The 26161-nt window shown below is 49.7% G+C and overlaps 1 protein-coding gene across 4 annotated transcripts in view; it reads right to left on the bottom strand.

The window, feature by feature from the left end:
• The window catches only part of IL17REL (interleukin 17 receptor E like), a 49855-nt gene that overhangs the window by 6585 nt on the left and 17109 nt on the right, over nucleotides 1–26161 (bottom strand). For 2 of the 4 annotated variants that reach the window (XM_072596511.1, XM_072596514.1), the window contains 12 exons: nucleotides 25835–25879; nucleotides 24874–25013; nucleotides 24401–24472; nucleotides 23445–23499; nucleotides 22856–23019; nucleotides 21633–21677; nucleotides 17152–17209; nucleotides 16112–16257; nucleotides 15470–15541; nucleotides 11396–11453; nucleotides 7685–7742; nucleotides 528–7481 (listed from right to left, as the gene is read on the bottom strand). In XM_072596511.1, coding sequence (XP_072452612.1) covers nucleotides 7451–7481; nucleotides 7685–7742; nucleotides 11396–11453; nucleotides 15470–15541; nucleotides 16112–16257; nucleotides 17152–17209; nucleotides 21633–21677; nucleotides 22856–23019; nucleotides 23445–23499; nucleotides 24401–24472; nucleotides 24874–25013; nucleotides 25835–25879 — 944 coding nt within the window. In that variant the 3' untranslated portion in view covers nucleotides 528–7450. Of the gene's footprint in view, nucleotides 1–527; nucleotides 7482–7684; nucleotides 7743–11395; nucleotides 11454–15469; nucleotides 15542–16111; nucleotides 16258–17151; nucleotides 17210–21632; nucleotides 21678–22855; nucleotides 23020–23444; nucleotides 23500–24400; nucleotides 24473–24873; nucleotides 25014–25834; nucleotides 25880–26161 lie in introns of those variants that run through there. The other 2 variants (XM_072596513.1, XM_072596512.1) reach the window with 2 other exon arrangements.

Below are 26161 nucleotides of genomic sequence, written 5' to 3'. Positions count from 1 at the left end.
CACTCGTCAGGATGTGGTGAGAAGCACTCTTGGTGAGGCCTTCTAAATCAGGATTCCTGGCACAGGGGATCCACCACTTCCTAGTTGTGTGACCTTAGACAAATCACTTCCTTCCCCTCCACCCCCACCCCGGGGCTGCCTGTTTCTATAGCTGAAGAATGAGGAGTGGGACTAGATGAACTCTAAGGGCCCTCCCAGCTCTAGTCTTCTCATCTGTGGACCCCTCCCCAAATCATTTTGAACCCCCAAGACCTGAGAAAGGCCTAAAACATGGATTGGTCAATCAGGAGAGGCATTGTGGCCCTCTCTGAGCTTAACCTACCACAATGCTTGGCATGCTCTGGCATAACAGACGTGCTCTGCTCCCTTCCTATGTGCCAGATGAAGCTGATTCTTCTGAGTATGACTACCAAGGACAAAGATCCTTGACCCAACACCATCTTGAATAATGGAATTTTTTTCTTATTTATGGACATATACGGTGTTATGTCACGTTAATGGTAAAATAAGCACAAATAGCCTGGGCCTATGATTTCTGTTGACATTTTAATTGTATTTACAGGCTATTCACTTAAGAAATTCCTTTTTCATATCATGAGTAACCACAATTTTTGCTGACGGAGACGTTCTGAGCGAGGAAGGGAGGAAGGGGGGAGAGGAATTTATCTTTATCTGTCCATCCTGGAGCTCATTGCCAAAATGAGCCCCCATGGGCATTTCTATACACATGTTACTCAAGCTTTGAGAGAAAGAAACACGCATATTCAGCCTAATTTTGTCTGTCTTTCTAAGAACAAGCTAGGTAAGGGTTGACACATCCAAGCCTCATCCAGGCTTGTGACTCAGTAGGAGGGGCTCAGGACTTCCTATAGTTTGTGAGTCACAAAAACATCCATCCAGGCAGGGACTGAAATCGTTACATGGGAATACAATCTTTCCCCATTATCATTCATTCCCACATTCTAGGCTGTCTGGAGACTTTTCTGATCTGAGTACCTACCAGATCATGTCCCCATTCTCCCCCCATCCATGCACAGTCATGGCTAAAGGCAAGCTCCCACTCCCAGTCCCTTTCCTGGGTCACTAATAGTCACAGGGAGCTTTAGGCATGCTGGGATAGTGGAGGAGAACAGAGTACAGAGCCAGGTCCTGGGGCTCTTTTCTTCCATTCACTCACTGGATGACTCTGGGCCTCAGTTCCCTCATGTGTAAGATGAGAACAATCACCAAGGGAGCTTTGTGGGGAGGTGATGATGGAGGCAAAGGATAGTGTTGGGTTGAATTGTTTTAGGAAGGATCTCGGTAGTATGGGAGAGTGGTAGCTCCAGGAGAGCCCTGGGATGATGGATGGTGTTGGGATCATGAACCTTCGATAATTAGCTGGAGGACCTGGCAGTGCTTATCCTGGAGAAGAAAAAGGTCAGGGGGAACCGGATAACTGTTTTCAAGTATCTGAAGGACTGTGGAAGAGATTACATAGGCTCTGCCTGACCCAGAGGAGAGTAAGGAGAGTTGTCTTAGGAGAGAGGGAGGAAGGGAGAAAGGGAGGAAAGAAGAGAGAGAGGGTAGAAGGAAGGAAGGAAGAGAGAGAGGTAGGGAGAGAAGAAGAGACAGGGAAAGAGGGAGGAAGGTAGGGAGTCAGGGAGGAAGCTCTCCATCCCTAGAGGATTTTAGCAGAGGCTGGAAGTCCACTTGTAAGGGCTGAAGCAGAAAGACTCTTGTCTGGTGCAGGCCAGACGAACTGCCTTTGGAGGGCCCTCCCATCTGCGACCCATGGGCCTCTGTGTGGAGCAGACCATCCCCAGGGTGCTCGCTGGTCACCATATGACATCCTAACCAGTCCTTGAGGGGTGGAGGTCTGGGGTATTTATTTTCTGTTTTCAACAACCTTATTCTTAATTTTAACAAGCATTTGTTAGCTATCCTCTGGCATCAACATAATAAAATGAGAACAGGACTAGATTTTTCCAATTCATTTCGCTGAAAAGACCAACATTGATTTTCTCCACTTTTTTTAGTTTGTTTTTACAAATAATGGCTATTGTGTATACAGAATGTAAAATATTTATGGAAGAGCCAGGGCTAGAACATCATGGGCATGTTTTATACACCACTACACAGCTACCCGAGGCAAGTTACTTAATCTATTTACCTCAAGTTTTCTCATCTTTAAAATAGATTGTCATAAAATCAGATAAAATCATTGTCAAGCACTCAGCACAGTAGCTGGCACATAGTAGATGCTATATAAATATTTATTATTATTATTGTATGGTGCATGTGTATGTGTGTGTGTGTGTGTGTGTGTATATATAAACTCAGAGTGAAAGAGAGGCAGAGGCAGAGAGAGGAGTGACAGAGAGAGAGAGCAAGACTGAGAGGAGAGACACACCGAGACAGACAGAGACACAGAGAGAGAGAATGAGAGGACAAAAAGATAGAGAGAGAGAATGAGAGGAGAGAGAGACAGAGAGAGAGGCTGAAAGAGTGAAGAGAGAAAAAGAGAGTGAGAGAGAAAGAAGGAGAGAGAGAGGAGAGAGAAGGAGAGAAGAGAGAGGAAAGAAAGAGAGAGAATGAGAGGAGAGAGAGAGGGAGGAAGAAGAAGGGAGACAGAGAGAGGAGAGAGAGAGGAGGAGAGGAGACAGAGACAGATAGACAGACAGAGACAGAGAAACTGTTGAAAAGAGCCATATGAAAACGCCCTTCAACTTCCTCCCTCCACACTGGGCAGTAGTGACCCAAGGGAGCTTCTATCAAGTCAGACTGACTTCTGCAGTCTCCTTCCAGTTCTGACATTCTCATCCTCACTGCTGACAGTCAAGAACACTTCAGCCTGAGAGTTCTTAACCTTTGCTGAATTTTAGACCTCTCTGACAGTCAGTCTGGGGAAGCCTATGGACTGAGTTTTCTAAGAATCATGTTTTTAAATACATAGGTTAGCAGAAAGAAAGATGTGAATTTCTTTTCTCACTCAGGTTCATGCCCCTTCCTGCTCACCTCTGTTCTAGTGCATCCCCAGTTCTGTAGCTATCAAGGCTAAGATGGTGGCTGGGGGTGGCTAAGGCTTTCCTTTTACTTGACTCTGCAGCTGGGCTGACTTCTGCTCTTTCTGGGTGCGGCACTAGTTTGGCAGACCTGGTAAACACCTTGGAGTGGTGGATGATGGAATGGTATCTCAGCTTCTCCTTCATCTTCTTCATCATTCATCTCTTACACCCCCAGGCCCACCTGGCTATCAGTCAACCAATATTTATTGTTTACTATGTGCCAAGCACTGTGCTATTCAGTAGGATAAGTCCATCCCAGCCAGACAGGAGACACGTTCCTTCTTTTCCATCCTCCCCTTCTGCTCATTAATGCCCCAGAAAAACAATGGGAACTCGACATGAGTACTATGAGCACGACTAGATGGAACCGTACTTGGTACCTTTCTCATCTCTATGGACCAAGTGCTTGGCAGGTGAATGATGCTGGTGACCTGTATGATTTACTGCTGACTTCAGGGTCTCATTCTCTCTCACCTTGGGAATGGGCACATGGTCCCTTTGTGCCAAATGTGTTCCTTCCTGAGGTGTCACACATCCTTTGGTTGTTAAGTAGACAGCAAGGGCCAGGTGGCACCAGAGTGCACAGAATGCTGGGCCTGGAGTCAGGAAGACCCAAGTTCAAATCTGCCTTAGACCCTTACTAGCTGTGTGATCCTGAGTAAGTCACTTAATCTCTCTCATCTGTAAGTGTGAGTAATAAGAGCTCCTTCCTTCCAGGGTTGTTGTGAGGTCATATGAAATAACATATGTAAAGCACTTGGCAAACCTCCAAGTGTTCGCTATAAATTCTCCCATTATTAAGTCCCTGATAGGAGCTGATTACTGGGTTATCTGCTGTTGTCCTGTAAGCCACCGCCCAGGGCACTAATTGAGTCTATTACCCTGAGTCTGAAGTCGTGTGTGTGTGTGTGTGTGTGTGTGTGTGTGTGTGTGTGTGTGTGTGTGTGTGTTTTGAGGGGGGTGGTGGTGAAAATTTGGCTGCAAGGAGGCAACCAAGCCTTGCACTGGGGGCTGGAGAAAGGGGCACCTGTCTGGATGAGATCATGGAGGGAACCAAGCATTTGGGCTCTGACTAAACAAGCTTGAAAACAGCCTGGGTTCAAAGGAACCTGGAGGTGGAATAGAACTCATCCCATCCTGACCCACCCCCCACCAACCTCCACCTCCACTCCAAGTTTACTGAGGGAGAAGCTGAAGCACATGGAGGACAAAGAATTTACTCAGTGTTGTAAACAGGAGAATCATAATTCAAACCTATGTTTATGACTCCAGTCTGGGGTTTTTACTCCAAAGCTTAAGGATTCCTGGAGTGCCTTTGCAAAATCACTCCTTTTCCTTATGAACAGATAAGAAACTCTGAAGAGGGAACCAGAGAGGGACTAGAGTGTGTGTGTGTATGTGTGTGCATGTGTGTGTGTGTGTGTGTGTGTGTGTGTGTGCCTCCCCCAAGTCGATCAGATATGGCAAATGAATGCCATTAACAGTGGCAGCCATGCAACTCCTGAATGCTCAGGACTTACAGAATTGGTTTAACCCAATCCATACCCGACCAGGAATCTCTCCTGATAAATGGTCATGGAATCACTGCTTAGACATCTCTCCTGGCAGAGAATTCACTACCTCCTAGGAAAACCATCACACCTCTGCACAGCCCTGATTATAAGTAAACTTTTTCCCTGACTAAGCTTAGGGAGAAGGTGTGGAACAGAGAAGTGAGGATTGGGGCCCATGGGGGGTATTTGAGACATTTCCCCATAGAGAATGTGGCCAAGACCACTGGCATCTTGTGCAAAGCTCACAGAGTTCCTGATTGGCTCTCAAGGGCTGGGTCTACCTCCAAGATGATTGGCTGGCCAGGACTCAGAAGGATGACTCTTGTCACAGGAGCAGAATATGCTTACAGACCAATCTCTTATGGAGCTCCTTTTTCCTCACCCATGTGGTCCCCCAGTATCCTCCCCCCACTCAAGGAATTGAGAATGACTGCTGTTGTAGATGGCCTGAGAGGAAAGATTCCAAGTACGCACATTCCCTGTCCAAGATTTGGCAGCACCCAAACACTGATCCTGTTGCCCAAACATCCTGATGCAGAAGCACATGACTGGGACGTGTCCACACAGTCCCAAAGCATAGATTATAGACAATGTCTGGTTTTTTTATTCTCTGTGTGATACTCTAATCTAACCTTCAGGATAGAGACAGAAGAGTTCTTGAAGCACTTTGCTCAAAGGACAAAAGAGAAGAATTGCATGGATGATTCCTGAATACATCCTACTTGGGAAGCCAAACCAGGGAGCGAGTGATTTAGGAAGCATGTATCCCATGGAAAGGGGACTGATTGTTCAGTATCCATGAAGTGTGTTTACTTTCTAGGGGAATCCACATGATGGAGTGTCCCAATCAGTGAAGGAGCAGGTGGCTAGGCAGGACCTTGCAGATGAGCCAAACATCCCCTGAGTATCCAAGGGCTGTCCCAATGCAATACCAAGTTCATTTCCCTTCTCATGGGACCCAATGGGTTCTCTGTGTTTCTGTATCTGTTTATGGATTTCTCTGATTATTTTGCCCACTCTGCACATCTTACAGGGTGAAATAAAGTCAGTCCTTCACATCCACATGACCACGCAATGGAAACAGCCAGCAATTGTCCTGGAAGCCCTCCAGGTGAGCCAAAGTGGGGAGATGATGTCGAGCTCTTGGGTCCTGCCCGCTCCCCTCAGATTTAAGTCCTTGGGAGCCTAGAAGGTCAGAGGAGGCTCATGGATGATTCCTACAATGAGCCAAAGCCTGCCCCTAAGCAGCTTCCTCCCATGTACCTCCCGTGTATCTCCCGTGTAGCTCTCAGAGGCTAGGCAGAACGAGGCTGGTCCCTTTCCCTATAGCTCTTCAAACACCCAGGGATTCACTTGGAGAGGGTTTAATCATCCATTCTATAGTGAGAACGCAGCACTCTGGAGGGTAACTCAATGTCTGGAAAGCTTCTGGTCCCCCAGAAGGCTCAGACTTGTCCAGCTCAGTTCCCCCAGGACCAAGTTCAAAGCAGGGGTGTTGGAAGGGGAGCTGCAGAAGGATGGTTTCAGGCTCAAAGGGAGGAGAAAGCTCCCAATAATTGGAACTGGTCAGAGGTGCAATGGGATTATCTCAGGAGCTCATGAGTTTCCCACCAGGTAGAGACCAAGTGTCCTCTGAAAACCCTCACAGCCTGAGGATTCTGTGAGAGGCAAAGGGGCAGAACCCTGGCATGGGATGGAGGATGGTCAGGAAACTGGCCTGGCTGGGAAGGTGGGAGCTGAGGCAGCATCGAGGGTTTGTCTAGGCCAAAGCCAAGGGAGAGGAGATAGGATGTAGTCGTGATAGAATATAGCAGATGCAGAAGCTGAATGATTTCTGAGAGAGGAATGAGTCACCACTGAGCATTAAGAGGAAGATTCTCTCAACCTGTGCAGGACACACAGGTTAACACTGAGGTGATACTGAGTCAGAGCTGCCTGCAACTGTGCAGGCTGAAGAAAAGGCAGAGAAAAAGCCCCACACTGGGGGATGGGAAGAGGCCTGGATGGTGGAGAGACAGTAACTGGGGGTTCCCATGTCAGCCCTACCCCTTGGCCCCAACCAACTCAACTGAACAAGTTTTATTAATTTCATACTATCTGCCAGGTCCTGTGCTAGATGCCAAAAAGGACACAGTCCTTGTCCCCCTGGAACTTCTACTCCACTGCTCAGTCAGACAGCTGGGCTCCTGCCAGGGGCCCCCAACCAAAGGCTCAGAGAGGCACCAGGGAGAAGGCAGGGGAAAGGCAGTCTTCAAAACTTGGCAGAGCTCCCAAGCTGCACACAGGGCCCCAGGTTTAGGAGTGGTTGCCACGATGTCCTGGGGGTCTGAACAACAGACCAGCACCAGTCTCTGGGGTTGTGGGAACAGGAGGGGATCCTGTGGCCTCCTCTAACTCTTCACTGTGCCATGGGCCCTGGGTTACAGTCTTGGGGTGGGGGTGCCAAGGGCTGAGGCAGAGAAGGTGTAGTAATCATGCCCAAAGAGATCCAGCCACCAGGGCCCAGTGACCATGGAGGAGTCTCACATCAGGCATCAAAGGGTAAGGGGAAATGGACTGAAAGGGGAACAGACTGAGGGAGAAAAAGAGGGCATTCAGAGAATCTGTTCAGCTCCTCAGTTAAATCAGGACAACACCAAGTCCCAAAGACCATCTGGAATGCCATGAGCCTTCAGGGTTCCGGGCCACTGCCCAAGCCTGGCCTACAGGCAGCATCTGACTGTCCATGGTCCTTGCGAACCATCCAGCTAGCAGAAGTTCTTGGGAGAAGGCAAGGGAGGCTAGGAGGCTCTGATGCTGCCCAAAAGAGGCCAGAGCACTGGCAAGGGAGGTGGGTACTGGCCTCTGTCCTTAGGGAGATGCAGGAGCTCTTCTTTCCCACCTGAGTTGAGGATGATGCCAATGAAGAGGCTGCCTGGCTCAAGCCTTGAGCCAGTGGGACCCCCCCACACTCCCACCTCCCTAAAGCCAGATGTTAAGGAGGCTGTGAGCCTCTGTACCTCTGGCAGACCTGACTTGGCCCAAGATGTTCTCAGATCTCCCCAACTTTGTCCCCTCAACAGAATCCAATCCCTGGGCACCTACTTGTTAATGGTGATAGGAGAGTCATGTGGCCTTTGGTGCTTCCTTCTATAGGACCTGTCTGGGAGAGAAGGAGAGAGTTCGGCTCAAGGTCAGGCCAGCAACCTGGGGAGTGGGGGATCTCTAGCCCTCAGAGTCGGAACCCCCAAGCCTAGCCCTGGGCCATATCCTGTCTCTACCATCCATGTTCTCTGGGTCTTCCACCTAAATCATGAGGCCCCTGCAGGGCCTAGGCTGCTTCTCCTCTGTGCCCCCCAGAACTGGGAGCTTCCTGAAATGGGGGTTGCCTCTCCTCTATGCCTCCCCTCCCACAGACACCCCTCCCTGAGGGCAGTGCCTGGGAGATCTGCCCCTCTTCTGTCCCTTCCCCCAATACATATAGGAGGCAGGCAAGGCCTGAGCACCATTTATACACGTTTGAGTGACCTATGTTATTGCTCGGCCAGGCTGACCATCACTGTTGTAAGCACTCATCTTATTACAAAGGACCATGGTTCCAGCCCCTGGAAGACTCACTGCCTCAGACACAATGAGAGGGAAACTAACACTACCCAGGGGGGAGGGTCTGACCAGGAAATCAGATCCAACGCTCCTGACTTGGAGGTGAGAAGTCTTTCCCTAAACCTAACCCTGAGACCTCTGAAGGCAAAGGCAGCCCTATGGACCAGCTGGGATAAACATCAAGAGACAGCAACTCTGGCTAAGCATCTACGTGTGTGTGTGTGTGTGTGTGTGTGTGTGTGTGTGTGAATGTAGGTATGAACTGTGTGTATGTCCCCAAAAGGGAAAAAGGAAATGGAGAAGATCTGAAAGTCTTAGTGGACTCCAGGCTTAACACGTATTGATTGCATTTGCAGTGAGATGAGGCAAACAGGGAGGCTTATGGGCTGTGAGCTGTGATGAGAGATACAGAAAGTCCAGGAAGCGGGGAGAAGGTACTCCCTTCCCTGGTCAGACTGAGTTTAGAATATTATGTTCAATCCTGGACACCACCTTTTAGGTGGGACATTAAAACAGGGGAGAGTTGGCACCTGGGAAAGTTTAGGGTGGAGAGAAAGCTGGGCAGAGACTTGAGAGACATAGGTCTGCAGGTACTTGGAAGACAGAAGCTGGAGAAGGGTCAGCTGTGTCCTAGGGGGCCAATTCAGGAATCGGGGAGGGCAGGGGAGATTTTGCAAAGAGACTGATTCAGGCTTGATGTCAGGAAGAAATCCCAGACCATGACAGCTGCCCCAAAGTGGATCTAGCAGCCTCTCCTCCATGGAAGGCTTCAGCAGGAAGGACCCTCCTGCTTTGAGCTGGGATGGACAGAAGAGGCCCTGGTGGCTCCTGGATCCCAGGGCTGTCTCTCACTCTCTTTCAGGGAAATTGTCTTCCCTGGCTGAGGGGGACCTGGGATGGGGCTCTCAAGGTCCCAGCTGAGACTCATGATTTATCATCACTCAACATGGTTCCAGTCTGAGCACAAGTATCCTTGTTGTCCCCAGTTTCTAAGAAAAATGATTCTGGAAATGAGAGGACAAATGCTATCCCCCCCTGGGGCTTCAAATGAAAGGCTCATTGTGAAATCTGGGGCCGTGATAGACAGGCCTACACAAGAAACAATCAGTTCCAGATGCCCAAAGTGCTGGGGCTTTGTGCCCTTGGAAGCCTATTCAGGCTGGAGTGGGGACCCCAGGCAGCCCAGAGAGCCTTCCCCCTCCCCCCAGCTGTGGGGCTCTTGTGAGCAGATGTGTGCCAAGGACGATTTCTTTCTCTGTTCGAGTCAAGTTTGACTGAGCTCTGTGAGGGCAAGGACTCTTGTGTCTCTTTCTGTATCCTAGAGCTTAGCACAGTGCCTGGTGCATAACCTGACCCTAAATCTGTGCTTAGTCCATGCTTGTGGAGTGGCTGACTTCAGACTTTGGGGACCCTCAGAAACCTAAGAGGGCCCCATCAATTATGGTGGTTAATGACCAATGAAGATGGACTCTAGCCTCCCCTACGCAGGGGGAGTTCAGGCCCTGAGGTCACTGGTGGACTCCTCTACACAGGAGTGAGGTTGGAAATTTGTGGACTGGGATAATGGTCCAGAATGGACTTGGGGAAGAATCTGTGGTCTCCTTCTCCTGCCTTTGGGTGGATGAGTCATACACTTGCCCTTGGCTCAGCCCCTCCACTGCCTCCTCATCTTTCTAGTCTGTTCCCCTCCCTCCAGCATTGGTGAAGGAAGGAGCACATAGACCTATTCCCCTCCTGCCCCTCCTGCCCCTCCTGCCCCTGAAGGTTTGGAAAGCCTGCCGCCAGCTCCCCAGCGTTGGGCTGGGAGAAGCCGAGCTGGCACAAGCCATGAAAGTAAGCCCTGAGACCTGCACTGGGGAGATGGTCCTACAGGGGCCTCCCACTCTGGAGAGGTGCCAGCCTCACCCACCCCCAGATGTCAGACATTTTCTACACATCTGCTCATCCCTGATCAACCTCTGGCCTGCTCAGGCAGATGGCAGACTGTTAGGAGTGGGATGGAGGTGAAGAATGAGGACTGGAGCTGGGGAGGGCTAAAGGCTCTAACTTGGGCTCATAAATGCGCTCCAATGACCACAAGCACCCTCTCTGTCCTCCCCAGGACCCAGAGAATGAGATGCCTGGGCACTGCCTGCAGGCCATGAGACCTTCTAGGGGAGGTGGAAGAGGCCTTTGAGATCATGGTGGCCAATCCTCCCATACAAATAGAGAAGCCAAAGCCCAAAGGCTTGCCCATAATCATCTTGTAATAAATGGATTGCATCTTGGGGTCCCCACCCCAGCATCCCATGGTACCTGCTTCCTCACCCCCCTCCTACTTTGGCACCAGGACTCCCACTCTACTTCCCATCCAGGGGAGGCTTTAGCTCGGACCTAGCCCTTTGCCAATGAAGGCCAGGTCCCTACTCATTCTTGGGGTTGTCTGAATTCGTCTGAGCCCCAGCGTTCCCTGGGGAGGAGCAGCCTCTGTCTTGTGGAGGGCACAGTGGATAGGAGGCAGCTTCTAGGTCTAAGGAAGTATGGAGAAAAGATGAGGATCTTCTCAGTCATTGCTAGACCCTTCCCACAGCATCAGTTAAAGTCTACAATGGCCAGGCCCCAGGTATTCTGAGGACTCTGTTATCAGCCTTAGTCTCTGGGAACCCAGCTTAAGATGTCTGAGGTTTTTCTGAGCCCAGAACACAGGCCCAATGCCCCCTCCCCAGGCCCTGATCAGTCCCTCTGATGCATATTCCTCAGATGTCATGCCCTAGGGATAGGAGACACCCCTTTTCAACCTTTTATTTCCTGAGATGGGTCTCAAGGCTTTTAGAACAGAGATAAAAGACGTCAGGCCCTGAGAATATGCCCTCATCTCCAGATCTCTACAAAGCAGTTACTCAGAAGGTCTGATTTTCTGCTGTTCCCCTACCCCCGCACCCATCCCTCCCACTCCCCCCATATCTCCCCCTCAGACAGAGGCTCTCAGAGGGTTAGGCTGTCCCTCCACTCATAGAAGGGGCTCCCTGAGGACAAAATTTATCACCATCTCAGATGGGGGGTCTTGAGGACAGGGCTGGGTCACCCACTAAACTAGGGGCCCCCTGAAGACAGAGGTGTCACCGTCTCAATTGAGGGAGCTCTGAGGACAGGGCTGGGTGACCTAGCTAAAGGCTCCTTTGGGGAGTCATGGAGTAAGGGACGTTTACGCAGCAGTCACACATCCACACTTACTGCATCTGATGTCACACTTTTGTGCAGGAACCGAGTAATCCACATCTGTCCTCCAGCCCTGCAGAGACCCAAGGAAGACGATTATTCTTCTCTTTAAAAGTCCAGATAGAACACTACTTCAAGCTTTACTGGGCAATTTTCTTCTTTCCATCCTCGTAGCAACCCGGTAAGGGAGGTTTGTGGTATGATGAGTGTCCCCATTTTACAGGAGGAAACTGAGACCCAGAGAAGAAATTACTTGGCCCTCTTCATACAATCAGTAAGAGATGGATAGGATACTGGAACTTGAATTTGGCTCTTTTTTTCTAATCAACCACCCTGTGACATCCCTGACAGGGATCTAGCCTCCTCTTGAAGATGCCTCTAGGGCGGGGCCCACTCCCCCCATTTTAGGACCACTCTCAGGCTTCCTCTTGGGGCAGAACAAAGTTAATCCCTTTTCTTCAAGAAGACACTTCAGTGGCCTGAAAGCAGGTATCACTCCCTTCCTGAAGCCTGCTCGTCTCAAAGTTAAACAGCCTCCCAATGATGTTCAAGGAGCGTGAGTTCGTGCCCATCTTCTCTGGATTTCGCTTAAGCTTGTCAAGGTCCTTCCTTAAACTGTGACACAAGAGAAGCCAAGATGGTACTTGGGGTCTGATCAGGGCAAGATACTGTAGGACAGTGGATCCGCTCCTTATTGGACCTGGGAGTCAGAGCTGGAAGGAAGCCTTCAGATCCCCCTCTGCCATTTTGCAGATGAGGAGTCTGGGGTCCAAGTAAGTTAGGTGATACACGTCATGAGTGGCAGTCTGAATTTGAACTCAGGACCTCTGAGTCCATAGCCAATACCCTTTTCACTGTGCCTTGCTAGTCCTGCATGCAGTCTCTTTTAATAGAGCCCAAGTTTGCCTTTGCTTTTGGGGCTTCCCAAGTCATACCATGAGCCCAGGAGTCTCTGAAAATCCCCAATATTTTTGGCCCCAAACCACTACCTAGGTTCCTCTTCCCCAGTCTTGGTTTATACAGATGATTTTTTGAACCAAAAAGGACTTTGCACTGATCTCTTAATAAATGCTTGTTGATGGAATTAAATACCATTTTATTAGATTCAGTTCAATGTTCCATCAATTATTCCAAAGATCAGCATGAAAATTGTTTTGGACCCAGACTCTGACATCCACTGCTTTTGTTTTCCTTTCCCTAGCAGCCCCTGGAGACAAACCACATGAGATGTCATGAGGAATGACACATTCTGTGCCAAGGGAGGGCCTTGAGATCAGAGCAGAGGAAGGAAAGCTCCTTCTGGACTGGGGGAGGCTGAGAGACAACACAGGGAGGCAGAACTCCATGCTCATCATTTCCATATTTTTCCTGTCCAAAGGGGAGGACAGGGAAACCTCTAGAACCCTAGCTTGGTCAGAAATGGTCCCCAGGTCCTGAGGTCCCTACTAGATCCCTAATAGGATGACATAGGCTAAGAAGAGGACCCTCAGCCAGGTCTTTTCTGTCTACACCTCCTGTCATGGTCTTCTACCTGCAAAGTAGCCCTTAGGAGGCCCTGGATTGCTTACCCTTTGACTTGTGAGTCTCTAATGACTATCATGGGGATTCCCTGGAACAGATTGCCATCCCACCCCTACCCAGAAGTAAAGGTCTAAAAGCAGCCTAAAGAATTAGGACTAGACCCCAAAGACTGAGTTAGACTCCACTAAGTGGCTGGATGAATAGCTGTCTGCCTTTGGCAATCTCTTCCCCCTTCACCTCCAACCTCCAGTTACAGAGCTTTGTGGAGCCCACCTCTGTGATGTCTTTTGGGCAAGTCATTTAACCTCTGTCTGCCTCAGTTTCTTCAACTGTAAAACAGGGACAATAACAGTCTTCCTTACAGGGTCATGAAGATCAAGTGAGATATTAATTGTAAAGTGCTTATCGCAGGATGGGCATATAGTAGGCATTTAATAAATGCATATTCCTCATGGCTACCAGGCACTTATTACCACCCCTGACTTTTCACAATTACTTTCTATCAGGTCATCCTCCCTCCTTCCAATCCCTCGTCTTTACTTCCTGCATCTGTCCTTCAAATACTGCCAGAAAAATGTGGTCAAGTGCTCCTCTGCTCCAGGATTTCCACGGGCTCCCTAGTAACTACCGAGCCAAAGTGCCACTCTACCTTCTTAGCTTCTCTCTCATATTACCCCCTTTCACACACTCCCTAGTCCAACCACACTAGACAATTCTGCCCCCAAACATTGTTTAAATTGGTCTGCCTCCATGTCTTTGCTCCTGCCATTTCCCATGCCTGGAGTGCCTTCCTGCCCTTTCATCTGTTCAGTTCCTGCCCTCTTTAAAGGTCACCCTCCTCCAAGAAGCCCTTTTGCATAGGTTATAGTATCCCATTCCACTATGACCTTGGCAATGACTGTATCATATAGTGAACACCTTGGTCCAGGCTCCCACAAAGAGATTGGAAGGAGGAACAGGGTTCAAATGCTGCCTCTGTCACTTAACCCTGTGTGACCCTGAGTAAATCACCAAGTCTTCCTCGGTCTCAGTTTCCCACTTTGTAAAATGAGGGAGTTAGACTAGATAGTCCCTTCTGGCTGTTTTCAACGATCCTGTGGTCTCCACCTTGGCTCTCACAAACCTTAGTAACTACAAAACTCTCTAATCTATTTAGCATTAACACCCTGGAAAAGAAACTGGGATGGGGATGGGGTTTCAGCAAGATCCCCCAGTATTAGAATTGTTACGTTTGACCCAGAGAGCAGAGTGTGAGCAAAGAGGAGGCATTTCCAGTTTAAGCCAGATGCTAAGAAAAGCAGGGACAGAGCTGCCCCAAGGTGAGAAGGGGGAGGTGCTAAATTCTTCCTCCCTGGAAGGGGGTCAGCAGTGTGGACATTTACTTGGTGAAGATGATTCTTTTAGCCAGACAAACTCCACAAAGTGTGTGATTCTATAGAATTGGGACCCAGATTTTTCTCAAGCCTAGGATACATCAAATGTTCCTGTGTATGCAGAGAGAGATGTGACTCTAGACTGATAGAATGCTGTGTGTGGCTGCTGCCTACTTGCTTGAGGGAACTTCCCAGGTTGGATCTAGATCTAGAGAGAAACAATCTCAGCCAGAGGAGGGCCATTCTAGCACTCTAGTATTTCAAGCAAGTTCAGAGATATGGAGACAATGTGTGCCATTCCAAATCCTCTCTCTCTCTCTCTCTCTCTCTCTCTCTCTCTCTCTCTCTCTCTCTCTCTCTCTCTCTCTCTCTCTCTCTCCCTCTCCCCCCCTTCTCTGTGCCTCTCTCCTATCTTTCTCTGTCTCTCTGTCTCTCTCAGCTGAGGTCTCATCTCTCTGTCACTCTCAGCTGAAGAACTCACTCAGAGTTGTGCATGTTTTGGTGTGTTCTTATTTCAGCAATTTCTCCAATTTCAGTTTGATTAGATAAATGAGGTTACTTGCTATTTTCTGCTTATGCATTTTTTGTGTAACCAAAAGGGGGTGGGAAAGAATGAGAGAAGTCAAATTTAGCCAGTGCCCAGGGTGAGTGAAGCGACTTAGCTTCTGACCCAAGCCTCAGACCCCTAGAGCAGAGATATTGAATTGTAGCCAGTCATCTCTTTTGGAGACTAGAGGAGAGGTTTCACAGCCTTCGTGTCCCAGGGCCCCTCCCTGATTCCTCCCCAGCTGGCATGCCTGTGGTAGAGTCACAGCCCTTGACTCTCGCCTTCTTTTCTGATGTGGGTCAGACCTCAGATCACACCTAGCTCTGCCACCCACAAGCTTCCTCGGTTTTAGACATACACGTTACATCGCTATCTACATTTGTGTCTTGGTCTCCAACCAAACATTGCGCACCATGTGATGCTAAACTTTGAATCTCTCCCAGTCCCCAGGACTGGGCTCTGCACATAGGAGGCACATAAGCAATGTTAGCAATGAATGGATGAAAGAATGGTCTTCACCACCGAGTCTCCCTTGATTCCAGTTGGATCTGCCAGACTGGGGCAGGCCCTCCCAACAAATAGCAGCCTGTGGGGCCCATTCCTGGGTGCAGGGCCTTGCCTCAACCCTAGGAGGAAACAGGGACCCACCTGGATGCAGATATCTGGGGAGCAGACCTCCGCCTCTGGGATGTCAACGTGGGCCATGGTGTCTGCATCTCCCTAGGGCAGAGAAAAGCAGCCACATGGGGTGGCCAGCCAAACCAAGCACCTCCAGGTGGTCCCAGGGAAGCCTCAGCCTCTCCCCTTCTCCATCAATCCCTGAGCTGCCTCAGGGAACTAGAAGCTTTTCCCTGTGTGTAACAGGATCTAGCTTGTGCCACATACACACATACACACACGTAAGCTGCCTTTCTCAGGTGCAGATCCACAAGGAAGCCTCCCTCCCCCAGGAAGATTGTCCTGATTGCTTTCGTACTGGGACTTAGGAATGGCCTGGGATTCAGCCCTGGGTACCAGCAAAGGCATCAACAAAGGGACCAGCCAAGGTCCCATGGTCATGGGGCTATCTGATCTCTCCAAACTCCAGCACATACACCTTCTGGCCTTTACTGAACCCCTGGGCCAGAGCAATGAGGAAAGGTTTCCCATGGGCAGAGGACCTTGGAGGGAGCCTGGAGTCTAGAAGAAGTTAGGGCGCTGTGGGTATGTGCACAGTTGAAGGTGTCAGTGTGTGTCCTGGGACCTATCCTTGGGTCTGAGCTGGGGCAGGGTCCCTCCTTCCCAGCTCACCTGTGATCCTACAGAGATGGTCTCAAACACATGGCAATGGAAATGCTCTGTCCGGTTGCACAGCTGCACCTGGAAGCGGGCTGGGCTCCTCGAGATGAAAGAGGCACGCAACTTGTCTGGTAAGTAATGAATCTTCATCTTCCATCCTGGTGATAAGCCCAGGGTGGCCACCACATGAAGGTCACATGGCATGAGGCACAGATAGGGGCTCCTGCTACCTTTAAGCCCAGTCTCCTTTGCCCACTCCTGGCCTAGAGCCTAGATTCTTCCTTTCACATCTGGCACTGCTCCCCCCATTACCCTCTCCCAATACAGTGGGGCCTGAGATGGACTAAAGTCTTTCAAGGAAAATCACTCCTTCCCTTTCACAAATGGGAGCAGGATCTGGCCCTGATGCTGGCAGTGCTGTCCCTAGCCCTCTTTGCTTGCTAGATCCCTCTATCTCCTTTACATCCAGTTCCAAAGTCACTCCCTCCAGGGAGCCCTCCCTGACCCATCTTATTGGCAAGGTCAGCCCTGTGGTGACCTACCCCTCTGCCCCTCCCTGACACCTTCCTGGTGTTTGTAGCTCATGAACCAACAAACAGTTCTGAGGCAGCACTGGGTTAAAAAACAAAGACCACCCAATCCTCTGCCCTCAAGAAGCTTTTAACTTATTGAGGGGATCCTGCATGTGCACAAGGTACCAATAACCACAGAGTCAGGTCAGAGGAGGCACCAGCAGATTACAAGACTGGGCGCTCCATGGGGGCAGAGGCTGAGCCCTTCATATAGTCCCCTCCTGCCTTATCTATGCTCTGTGTGCCCTCTCATTTAACAAATGTTCATTAAATGACTGCCTGATCCCTGAACCTTGAAAATCACACACAAATACATTTGCCAGTGTGGAAACAATCAGAGGACCCAAAGTGAGAAGGTGGATTCTCACTCAGGCAAGGGGACATCCCTGAGCTGGTGTATCCATTCCTCTGTCTCCCGCTACCCCCTAGGAAGATGAAGGGGCCATTCACTAGGCTGTGGACCCAATGCTGGGCAATTACCTGGAAAGTTTCCTTCAGCAAAAGGACATCTCACCCAAGAGCCTTGCAAGGTTGAGAACTGAGGAGAGAAAGAGGGAGGGAGATGTAGAGCACGCCCTGTGAGGGAAGCCAAGGATGGTCCCACAAAGTCCTCCCAGGACCATGATCTGGCCGATACAAACAGCAAATGGAAACAAAGCCTCCAGGGACAAAGAGAGGCAGGGCTTTAGTGGTCGTTCCACCCAGCCCCTTCATTGTACACAGGAGTAAACTGAAGCCCAAAGAGGGAGCAGTACTGGCTAGGAGCAGAGCAGTATGGTGAATGGCACCCAGAGTGGGAGCCTGAAGATGGGAATGAGCCACACAGTGTCTGTGCAACTCTGGGTAAGGCATCTCCAGGATTGTGAGATTGCATGGCCCAAAGTTCTAAAGGGGAAGTGAGCTAAGGAGGGATGGGAAACTCTCAAAAATGAAACTGTGGAGCCACACAAAGCAACAATTCCTCTGATGAGGGAGAAAGGAATTGTCTAAATAAGGCCACATGGATGCAACAGGAAATCATGGGCCAACTTCCGATTTAGAGCATTTATACAGAAGACAAAAACAGTTGGCCAGTAATGGAGAAATACGAAAGCATGGCATGATTCTGTAATCAATCAACAAGTATTATGAACCCTCTATATGCCTGGTACTGGGGTTACAATGATCCCTACTCAAATGGAGCTTCGTCCCTACAGGGGAGACAACAAAGACAATAAAGGTAAAAATACATGCAAGGTAGTTTGAGTGAGTAAAGTACAAAGTAGCAGTTGGGGGGGGGGGTGTCTCAGGAGAGACAAGCAAGAGTGGAAGCAAGGCAGATGGCATTCTATGAAATGAAGGAGAGGAGGGATGGCATTACAGGCATGGGGCACTGCAGTGCAAAGGCATGAAGGTGGGAGATGGCATGTGAGGAACAGAAAACAAGCCAGCATGGCTGGATCACAGAGAGAAGGAGGAGCCAGTAACATCCAGTGAAGCCAGAGCAAGGCTGTGCTGTAAAAACAAGAGAAGAGTTTATACTTTATCCTACAGGCAAGAGGGAGATACTGAAGTTGGTTGAGAAGGGAAGTCACATGGTCAGAGCTACAGAACAAAAATCACTTTAGCAGCAGAGGGAAGGATGAGCTTGAGTGGAGAGAAAACCAATGAGAAAGTTGCTGCTATGATATGGGCCAGAGGTAAAAGAGTCTGAACTGGGGTGCCTGGGGGGTTGTGCCAACGCAGAAGTCAGATGTGAGACATGTCCTAGAGCCAAGATTAGGCCATGAGGAAAGAGGAAGGAGCAGAAGGCAACATAGGCCATAGGCACCAGGCCAATTGGGAAGATGAAAGGTTGGCATGAAAATGTAAGGAGTTCTGTTTTGGACATGCTGAGTCTGGGATGCCTACAGGGCATCCATGTCAACATGCCTGGCAGGTAACTGAGCTAAACCTGAATGGTCAGGGTTGAGGCTGGGGCTGGCTCTAGAAATCTAGGGCTTGGCCTGCTGGCTGCTCCAGGGACAAAACCCTCATCTCTCAGCTGCAGGCACTTTCTCTGCAGATCTCCCAAGCTTGGAAGACCCTTCCTCCTTGTCTCTTCCCTCCCTCCTTAATCTCCCTCCTCGTCTCTCACTTCTAACTAACTTCCCTGTCTTCCTTCAAGTCCCAACTGAAAGCTCACCTTCTCCAGGAAGCCTTTCTTGACCCCTCCTCAATTCTACTGCCCTCTTTTTCTTAGTTATTTCCTGCTATCCTGTAGATAGCTTGTTCATGTGTTTACTTGTTTCTCATCTCCCTCATTAAATCGGAAGTTCATTGAGGGCAAGAACTGTCCTTTGCCTCTTTTTATATCCCTTATGCACTTAGCACAACGCCTCAGGTGCACCATGGGTGCTTGATAACTGTTGACTGGTAATTGATTGATGGATTGGGGAGGAAATATCTGGAAAGGAAGCAATGATTGAAAGGGGCCAGAACGGCCTCATCAATTTTAGTGACAGTCACTAGATTAGAGGCCACTGGGATACTGTGGAGAGAGTTCACCTAGACTTTGGCAAATCATTTGACAACATGTCTTACGGGTTTATTGATACGATGGAGAGCCAGAGGGGAAGATGACAATGCAGTTGGCTAGATTCAGAATTGACTGAGTGATCAGACCCAAAGAGTAGCCATTCAATATGGTTCAAGATCCTTGGGAAAGGTGTCCAATGGAGTGCCCCAGGCATCTGGGCTCTGCTCTGTGCTTTCTGATGTTTCTGTGTCCTTATCAATTTAGTAAGCTATAATCGGGGACATTTCCTAGATGTGTGACCATGGGCAAGGCACCAAGCACTGTTTGCCTCAGTTTCCTCATCTGTAAAATGAGCTGGAGAAGGAAATGGCAAACCATTCCAGTATCTTCAGCAAGAAGACCCCAAATGGGGTCACAGAGAGTTGGACATGACTGAAAAAATGGCTGAACAATAACATAAAACTACTGAGACAAAAGCTTGGGAAGTCCCACAAGCTTCCACATGGGGCACACAGGATGAGGTTCCCAGAGTAAGGGTGGGGGAAGTGGAGCACTTTCAGAACCCACTCATCACTCCTGAAACTTTCATTTCCCCTCTGGTCAAGATGTCAAGATCAGTTCAAAACCTGGTCACCAGGAGCAGGTGTCACAGCCCCTAGCTGGACAGGCATAGCCACTGGAGTCCTTGTCCATTCAGGAGAGTGGGCCCTGGGCACACCACTTCCAAAGGTCCCCTCCTCCCAACATCCCAGCATCTTCGGCAACTTTAGCAAAGCACACATGGCTGTTACCTCTGTCTGTGAAAAGAGATTCTTCAGAACCATTGAATCTCTTAGGATCCTCTTCAGCCATTACTCCAACACAGACTGGAATGAGAATCTTCCTGAGGACCCTGACAAATGGTCATCCAGGGCCTGCTCAAAGCCATCCTGGGGGTGGGGGAAACTCCACACCTCCTGAAGCAACCCAGTCTGCCTCTGATTGTTGAGGAATGTCCTCACATCATTCAAGGTAGCTTCCAGTCACTCTTCCTGGTTCTAGACTCTGAGGCCAAGTAAAAGAAATCAAATCCCTTATCTTCACAGCTGCACTTGGAAAATATTCTCTAAGACATCAGTCTTCCCTTCCCCCTTGTTTGACATCCTCTTCCTTCAGCCAAACCAGATAAGGTTTAATAAGGATTTCAGAGAAGGAATGACCTTAATAGCTGTTCTTCTCTGGAATCTTTCTGAATAACCAAAATTTTCCCAAAACTGTGGTGCCTAGAGCCAGGAATTTTGTATCTGCAGTCTACTCCGCCTGATTGGACCAGACCAAAGGATGGCAAGCACTGGGCATCTTCAATGCAGTCCAAGATGGCACCTGGCCAGACCACGCTGCCATACCATGCTGTTGGCCCACAGCAAGCTTGCAGGTGAACTGCCAACTAATTGACATGCCCAACTGTGTTTCTGAGATTGATTTTTAAAAATCCATTGAAGGACTTTGCAATCATCCCAATTAAATTTCATTTCAAGAGGCAGCACTGCATGGTGGATAGCATGCCTTAGAACCAGAAAAACCTGAGTTCAGGTTTTGCCTCAGACACATACTGATGGGTGACTTTAGGGCCTCAGGCAGCTCCATAAAACAAAAACTATAGAGCAGGTGTCAGTCTGTATTGTTGGAGAACTTCTTTCCTGAGTGTTCTGGATTATGCTAATGGAATCACAGGTTGGATCTAAAGAACCTCATTCTACTCCATTCAGCCTCTTGGTTTGGCTCTTGAAATGTTTCTTGGATCCTACTTCTGTTGTCCAATGTATTGGCCCCTTCTCCCAGAAGTTGTTGTTCAGTCATTTCAGCCTTCATGGCCTGTTGGAGCTTTTCTTGGCAATGATACTGGAATGGTTTGCCATGTCTTTCTCCACTGTCTGTTTTTCTCAGAAAGAAATGAGTGATCTGGGTCCTCTCACAGAGAAGCTCAAAGATTTTCCTCCCTCCAGTCAAAGATGTGATATTCAGCTGTTTATTAAATATCTGTTTGGGGGACCATGTGGTACAGTGAATTGAGCCCTGATCTTGGACTCAGAAGCCCTGAGTTCAAATCCTGGTTCTTCCACTTTGGGATCCTAGATAAACCATGGGTGATTCATCATGGTCACCGTAACAATCATATTTGTCAGAAACAAGAGGATAAAGGTCCAACCTCAGATCCCTGGGCCATGTTGAACATGTGTCTATGGCCAGGACCTTGAGCAGGGCTTCTGACTTCCCCAGTTCTGTCATAAGCCATATATAGACTCTCTGTCCTGCAGTCTCTCCTCTGCCCTTTGCCCCTCCTAAGGTGTGACCCTTTTTGGGGAGAGGGGATTTAGTGAAGCACTTGGAGATTCAGATCACATGAACAAGTCCAGTCCCTAACCCTGCTCCTCCCTTCCCCAATTCACACATGGCTCTAACATGGGTTTGACCACTGACTCACCTTCATGCAAAGCCACCGCTGTGGGTCCACCTGCAAGTAATGTACCTGCAAGGAAGGTGAGACATTGAATGACTAGCAGGGAACCATATAGCTTGTTTTAATTTTTTTTTTCAATTAACAAGAATTTATTTTCTCTACCCCATCCCCTCCCCCGGACCCCACATTGAAAAGGTAAAACAAAATCTTGGGAACAGATATGCCAAGTCAAGCCGAACAAATTCCCCCCCATTGGCCTTGTCCAAAAAGATGACTCATTCTGCATCTTGAATCCATTGCCTCCTGTGCGCCGGCCCTGTGCACAAGGAGAGGGAGCCCCTGAGACCCCAGGGAGCCCCCTGCTGGCTGGAAGCTTTATTTGTTTATATCTGACCTGCTTTGTAACCCTCTTGAGAACTGCTTTTGTCTGTGGGTATTAGAACAAGATTTTAATAAAAGAACTGTTTGTTTGAGCCCTGGGCTCTGACCAGATCCAAAATGGCCACCCTCCCAGATGGCATGGATCCCCATTGGTCCACTGGAGTTGTGGCTAGCCAGGTCATTGGCCAGAAGAACTGACCTTTCTTCAACCTTCTACTTATCTATCCACTTATCTGTCTTATCTGTCTGTCTGTCTGCCTATCTATCTATCTATCTATCTAATTATCTATCTACCTATCCATCTATCTACCTGTCTATCTACTTGTCCATCTACTTCTCTATCTGATCTATCTAATTCTGTCTCTCTAACTACTTGTCTGTCTGTCTGTCTATCTATCTATCTATCTATCTATCTACCTATCTATCTTCTCTCTTGCCTTCTCCAGTTCCCCTTTGACCCCTCCCCCCAGACCAGGCCATTGATTTCCACCAGCATTGAAGATTCCCATACCAATGAGCTTTGGGGCTTGGGTTATATGCATATATAAACACATATAAACATACATATCTATATCTATATCTATATCTTATATGTCCCTACATGTCTTCTCCCATGGCCTCCTAGAGGGAGGGGATATTTCTTTCTGCCTTGGCATCCTCAGTGCCTGGCTAGCATCTGGCATACAGGAGGAAATTAAGACCTTTTCCTTGCTTGATGAGTCATCCTTGAGTGGACTCTCCCAAGACAGTGCTCAGTCCCAAGCAGCCGACTCCCAAGAGAGTGGCTGGGAGCAGTGGAGGCCAGGAAGCAGTCTCTAGTCTTTTACAGTCTGAAGGCACTGGGGCCATGGGCTCCCTGCACTTACATTGCCTAGGACTGTCCGGCCTGTGTGACTCAGCTCCCAGCACTGATCATCCATTTCTGACATCCCACACAGGTGGACTTGGGCCTGGACAGGGCAAGGGGGTTCCCAGCTCAAGGACTGGGTGAAGGGGTTGTAGAAGATGTAATCCCACAGGATTCTGGTGTCTAAATACATAGAGACATACACACAGAGGGGTCAGAAAGGGAACAGCTACTCCCTTATCCCTTCCCTCCCTTTTCAAGCCCTGTTCTGGATCCCTTTCCCTGGGCAGCCTTTGGTATCAAAGCCAGCCCAGTATCCAGCCAGTCCCATCCCACTGGGGAAACAGAGGGTGATACAAATGAAGCCACAGTCCCAGGGTCCCTTCTTTAGATGACCTGGACCACTTAGCCTAGTTCCATGACCCCAGAGAGACCCATCCTGGTGCTACATGGAGCTTGGACCCTGGTTCATCCTGAGCCCAGAGACCTGGGAAGCCCAGGGCTAGGGAAAGCCTCTCCCAGGAGGAGGGAGAAGGCAAGGAACCAGGCCCCCAAGGGCAGTAGGTGGAGAGAAGGGGCCACTCTGCTAAGGACTGCTGCTTACTTGCCATTTTCAAAGGGACAGATCTGGATTCTCACCGCATCAGGGACAGCAGCCCAGCCCTGCCAGGGAAAGCATTGTCAGCCCCGCTTCAGGGTCCCTCCCACCATGTTCCCTGAAAGGACAGACTAATAGAATAAGAAAGGGGTGCCCAGTGCCAGGGTGCCAGGGGTGCCAGGGAAATGTAGGCCAACCTCACTGCAGGCCTAGTAAAGGCAGGATGGAAGGGAAGCTGTACTGGCAATGGGGAGACCTGAGTGCAAATTTTAGCTGAGTGACCATGGGCAAATCATTGTCCTCTCTGGGACTCAGTTTCTTCATCTGTAAAATGGTGCTAACATTTGCACATCATACTTTGTGAGGATCAAAGGAGATGCTGCACTTTGTAACATGGAAAGTGATGCTACCCGATTTAGTGAACCATGAGCAGCCAAAAATCAGGGTACCTTAAAGTACCCTGTGTACCTTAAAGTACACAGGCCTGAGTCCTTCTGAGTTTGCCCAGGACAGAACCATAGGGAATCTGCCCAAATCCCTCCTCCTGGAGCAATTCAGCTGAGAAGCCAGGGAGGATTTGCATGCCTCTGAGGGTGGTAAAACCTTGGGACAGGCTGTCCAATGAAGTGGCAGGTTTCCCACATGAGAGACAGTGCCAACTGTCTAGTACAGCCCTGGAGGCGGGGTGGGGGGTGGGATGTGTATCATTCTAAATGACTTCAAACCATTGCTCCAGGCTCTAGGGACCTGAGTCTGTGGTGAGCTCAGCTCAAGGATGCCTGAGGACCTGGGGATGAGTCACTGAAGGGGGAGGCTCTGTTCAGGGTGAGTCAAACATTCATAGAATGTGAGATCTGGAAGGGATTGTTGAGGTCATTTTGTAAGTGCCCACAGTATCCCAGAGAGCCCATTCTGGGTCCCAGGCTGCAAGGGGAAGAAGAAGGGACGGAGGGAGGGAGCACTGACCTCAATACACAGACATGGAAGGAGCTGTGAATATTTCAGGGCCACTGCCTTCCCAGGCTGCTCGGCATTCACCTGTATCCGAGGGGTCAGGCTGAAATCCACTCATTCCAGAACACTGCGCTCAGTGCCCAAAGTGGAGGCACTGAGAGTCTTTCGTGTGTGCACCCAGCCCCCCTTACCCTTGGGGTGCCAACTGCATGTGTAGGAACCAGCTTCCACATGTACATGCGCCAAGCACCTCCCATGAGTCTTCCGAGCACCCCTTTCTTATGCTTACTTTTGCTCCCCCCTGCTCTAGGCCAGAGGTACCTTAGTACCTCTTCTGCGTGAAGGTCCCCAAAGAGCTAAGAGCTCTCATTCGCACTGTGTTCCCTATTGCCTAAGCTGAGACCCTCCCATCTCTTCTCTAAGGTCCCCACTGCCTGAGATGAGAGCCCCCTCTGCCTTGTAGTCTGAATGTAGTCTGGACTCACCAGCGCTAGTGGGCTGTAGTCTTCACAAGCAAACCACTTGAGACATAGCCGGACATAGTAGGCCTGTCCCCTGGGGATGTCTGCAAAGTGCACCTGGATGGCCTTCTGGGCCTGGTCAACGTTGTATGTGAGCCTCCCAGCTGGTGGGGACAGAAGGGAGGGATGGAAAGCTGCTCTCTCCAACGAGGGGGTACTCACTATGCTTCTGCTGGGCCCTATCACAGGACCCAAAAGGAATCCAATCTGCCCCCTCATACCCTCCCCACTCCCAACCACAGCTGAACCCTAATGAGAGCCCAAGGCTGAGAGGAGGAGTCCTGGGTTCTCTTACCATCTCCTGGGCCTGTACTTGCTGTACAGTAGACTTGCTGTAGAACGTAGATAAGTCCCTTCCTCTCTGTGAACCTCAGTTTACTCTTGTCCAACTAGGGTAATAGCTCAGCCCTCCTCCATCCCCTCGCCCCTCCCAAGAGCTGGTGTGAAGATCCAAGAAGACAGTGGGCAGGAAGGGGCCTTGGAAATGGGCAGTGAGGGGGAGCCATGGAATTGCCACATGGTCTCTTGTGCCAGTGGGGAGGAACTCACATTTTCAATCACCCAATGAAGTGGAGCAAAGTTTGTCCTTTCCCAAACAAGGGGAACTGGAGAGATCATCCAGTTGAATGCCCTCATTGTACAGGAAAGGAAATTGAGGCCAGGAGAACTGTGACTTGTCCAAGGTCACACAAGTAGCCAGTGAGATAGGCATGATTTGAATCCAGGCCTTCTGATGAGCTACCTGGTGCTATTTCTACCACAGCCTTGGAATTTAGAGACGCTAAAGCCCCCAAGAGCTGTTAGATGGGGGGGAGGGGACCCTGCAGGGTGCACCCAGAGGCCAGGCTGTGGACAGATAGCAATACTACATACAGGTGGGTAAAGGGAGGACAGAGTAGGGGCCACAGCAGCCCACATCACTCACCAGAGCAGGCTGGGATGTTTCTGCCCACATCAGCATCTGTACAGTCTGCAAAATACGCATGGGATTCCTCAGTCTGACCAAGGCCTGAGCACCATCTGCCTCATCAGGCATGGGGGCAGGTCAGCAGCAAGAAACACAGAATCCCATCAGACCCAAACACTGGTACCTCCGTCCTGGTCATGCTTCTGACCCCTGACCTCAGCTGAGCCTCAGAATGATCCCTGACCCTGATGTAGACTGACTCAGACCAGACCAAGGCGGCACCTCCACAGGGCTGGTGAGACCACCCACCCCAGTGTCTCAGGAGGCTGCCCTTTATTCTTTGGG

This window comes from Notamacropus eugenii, chromosome 3, assembly GCF_028372415.1.
Source record: "Notamacropus eugenii isolate mMacEug1 chromosome 3, mMacEug1.pri_v2, whole genome shotgun sequence".
Classification (NCBI taxonomy): domain Eukaryota; kingdom Metazoa; phylum Chordata; class Mammalia; order Diprotodontia; family Macropodidae; genus Notamacropus; species Notamacropus eugenii.
Note: the sequence above shows the minus strand (reverse complement) of the source record. Positions and strands in the feature narration are given on the sequence as shown.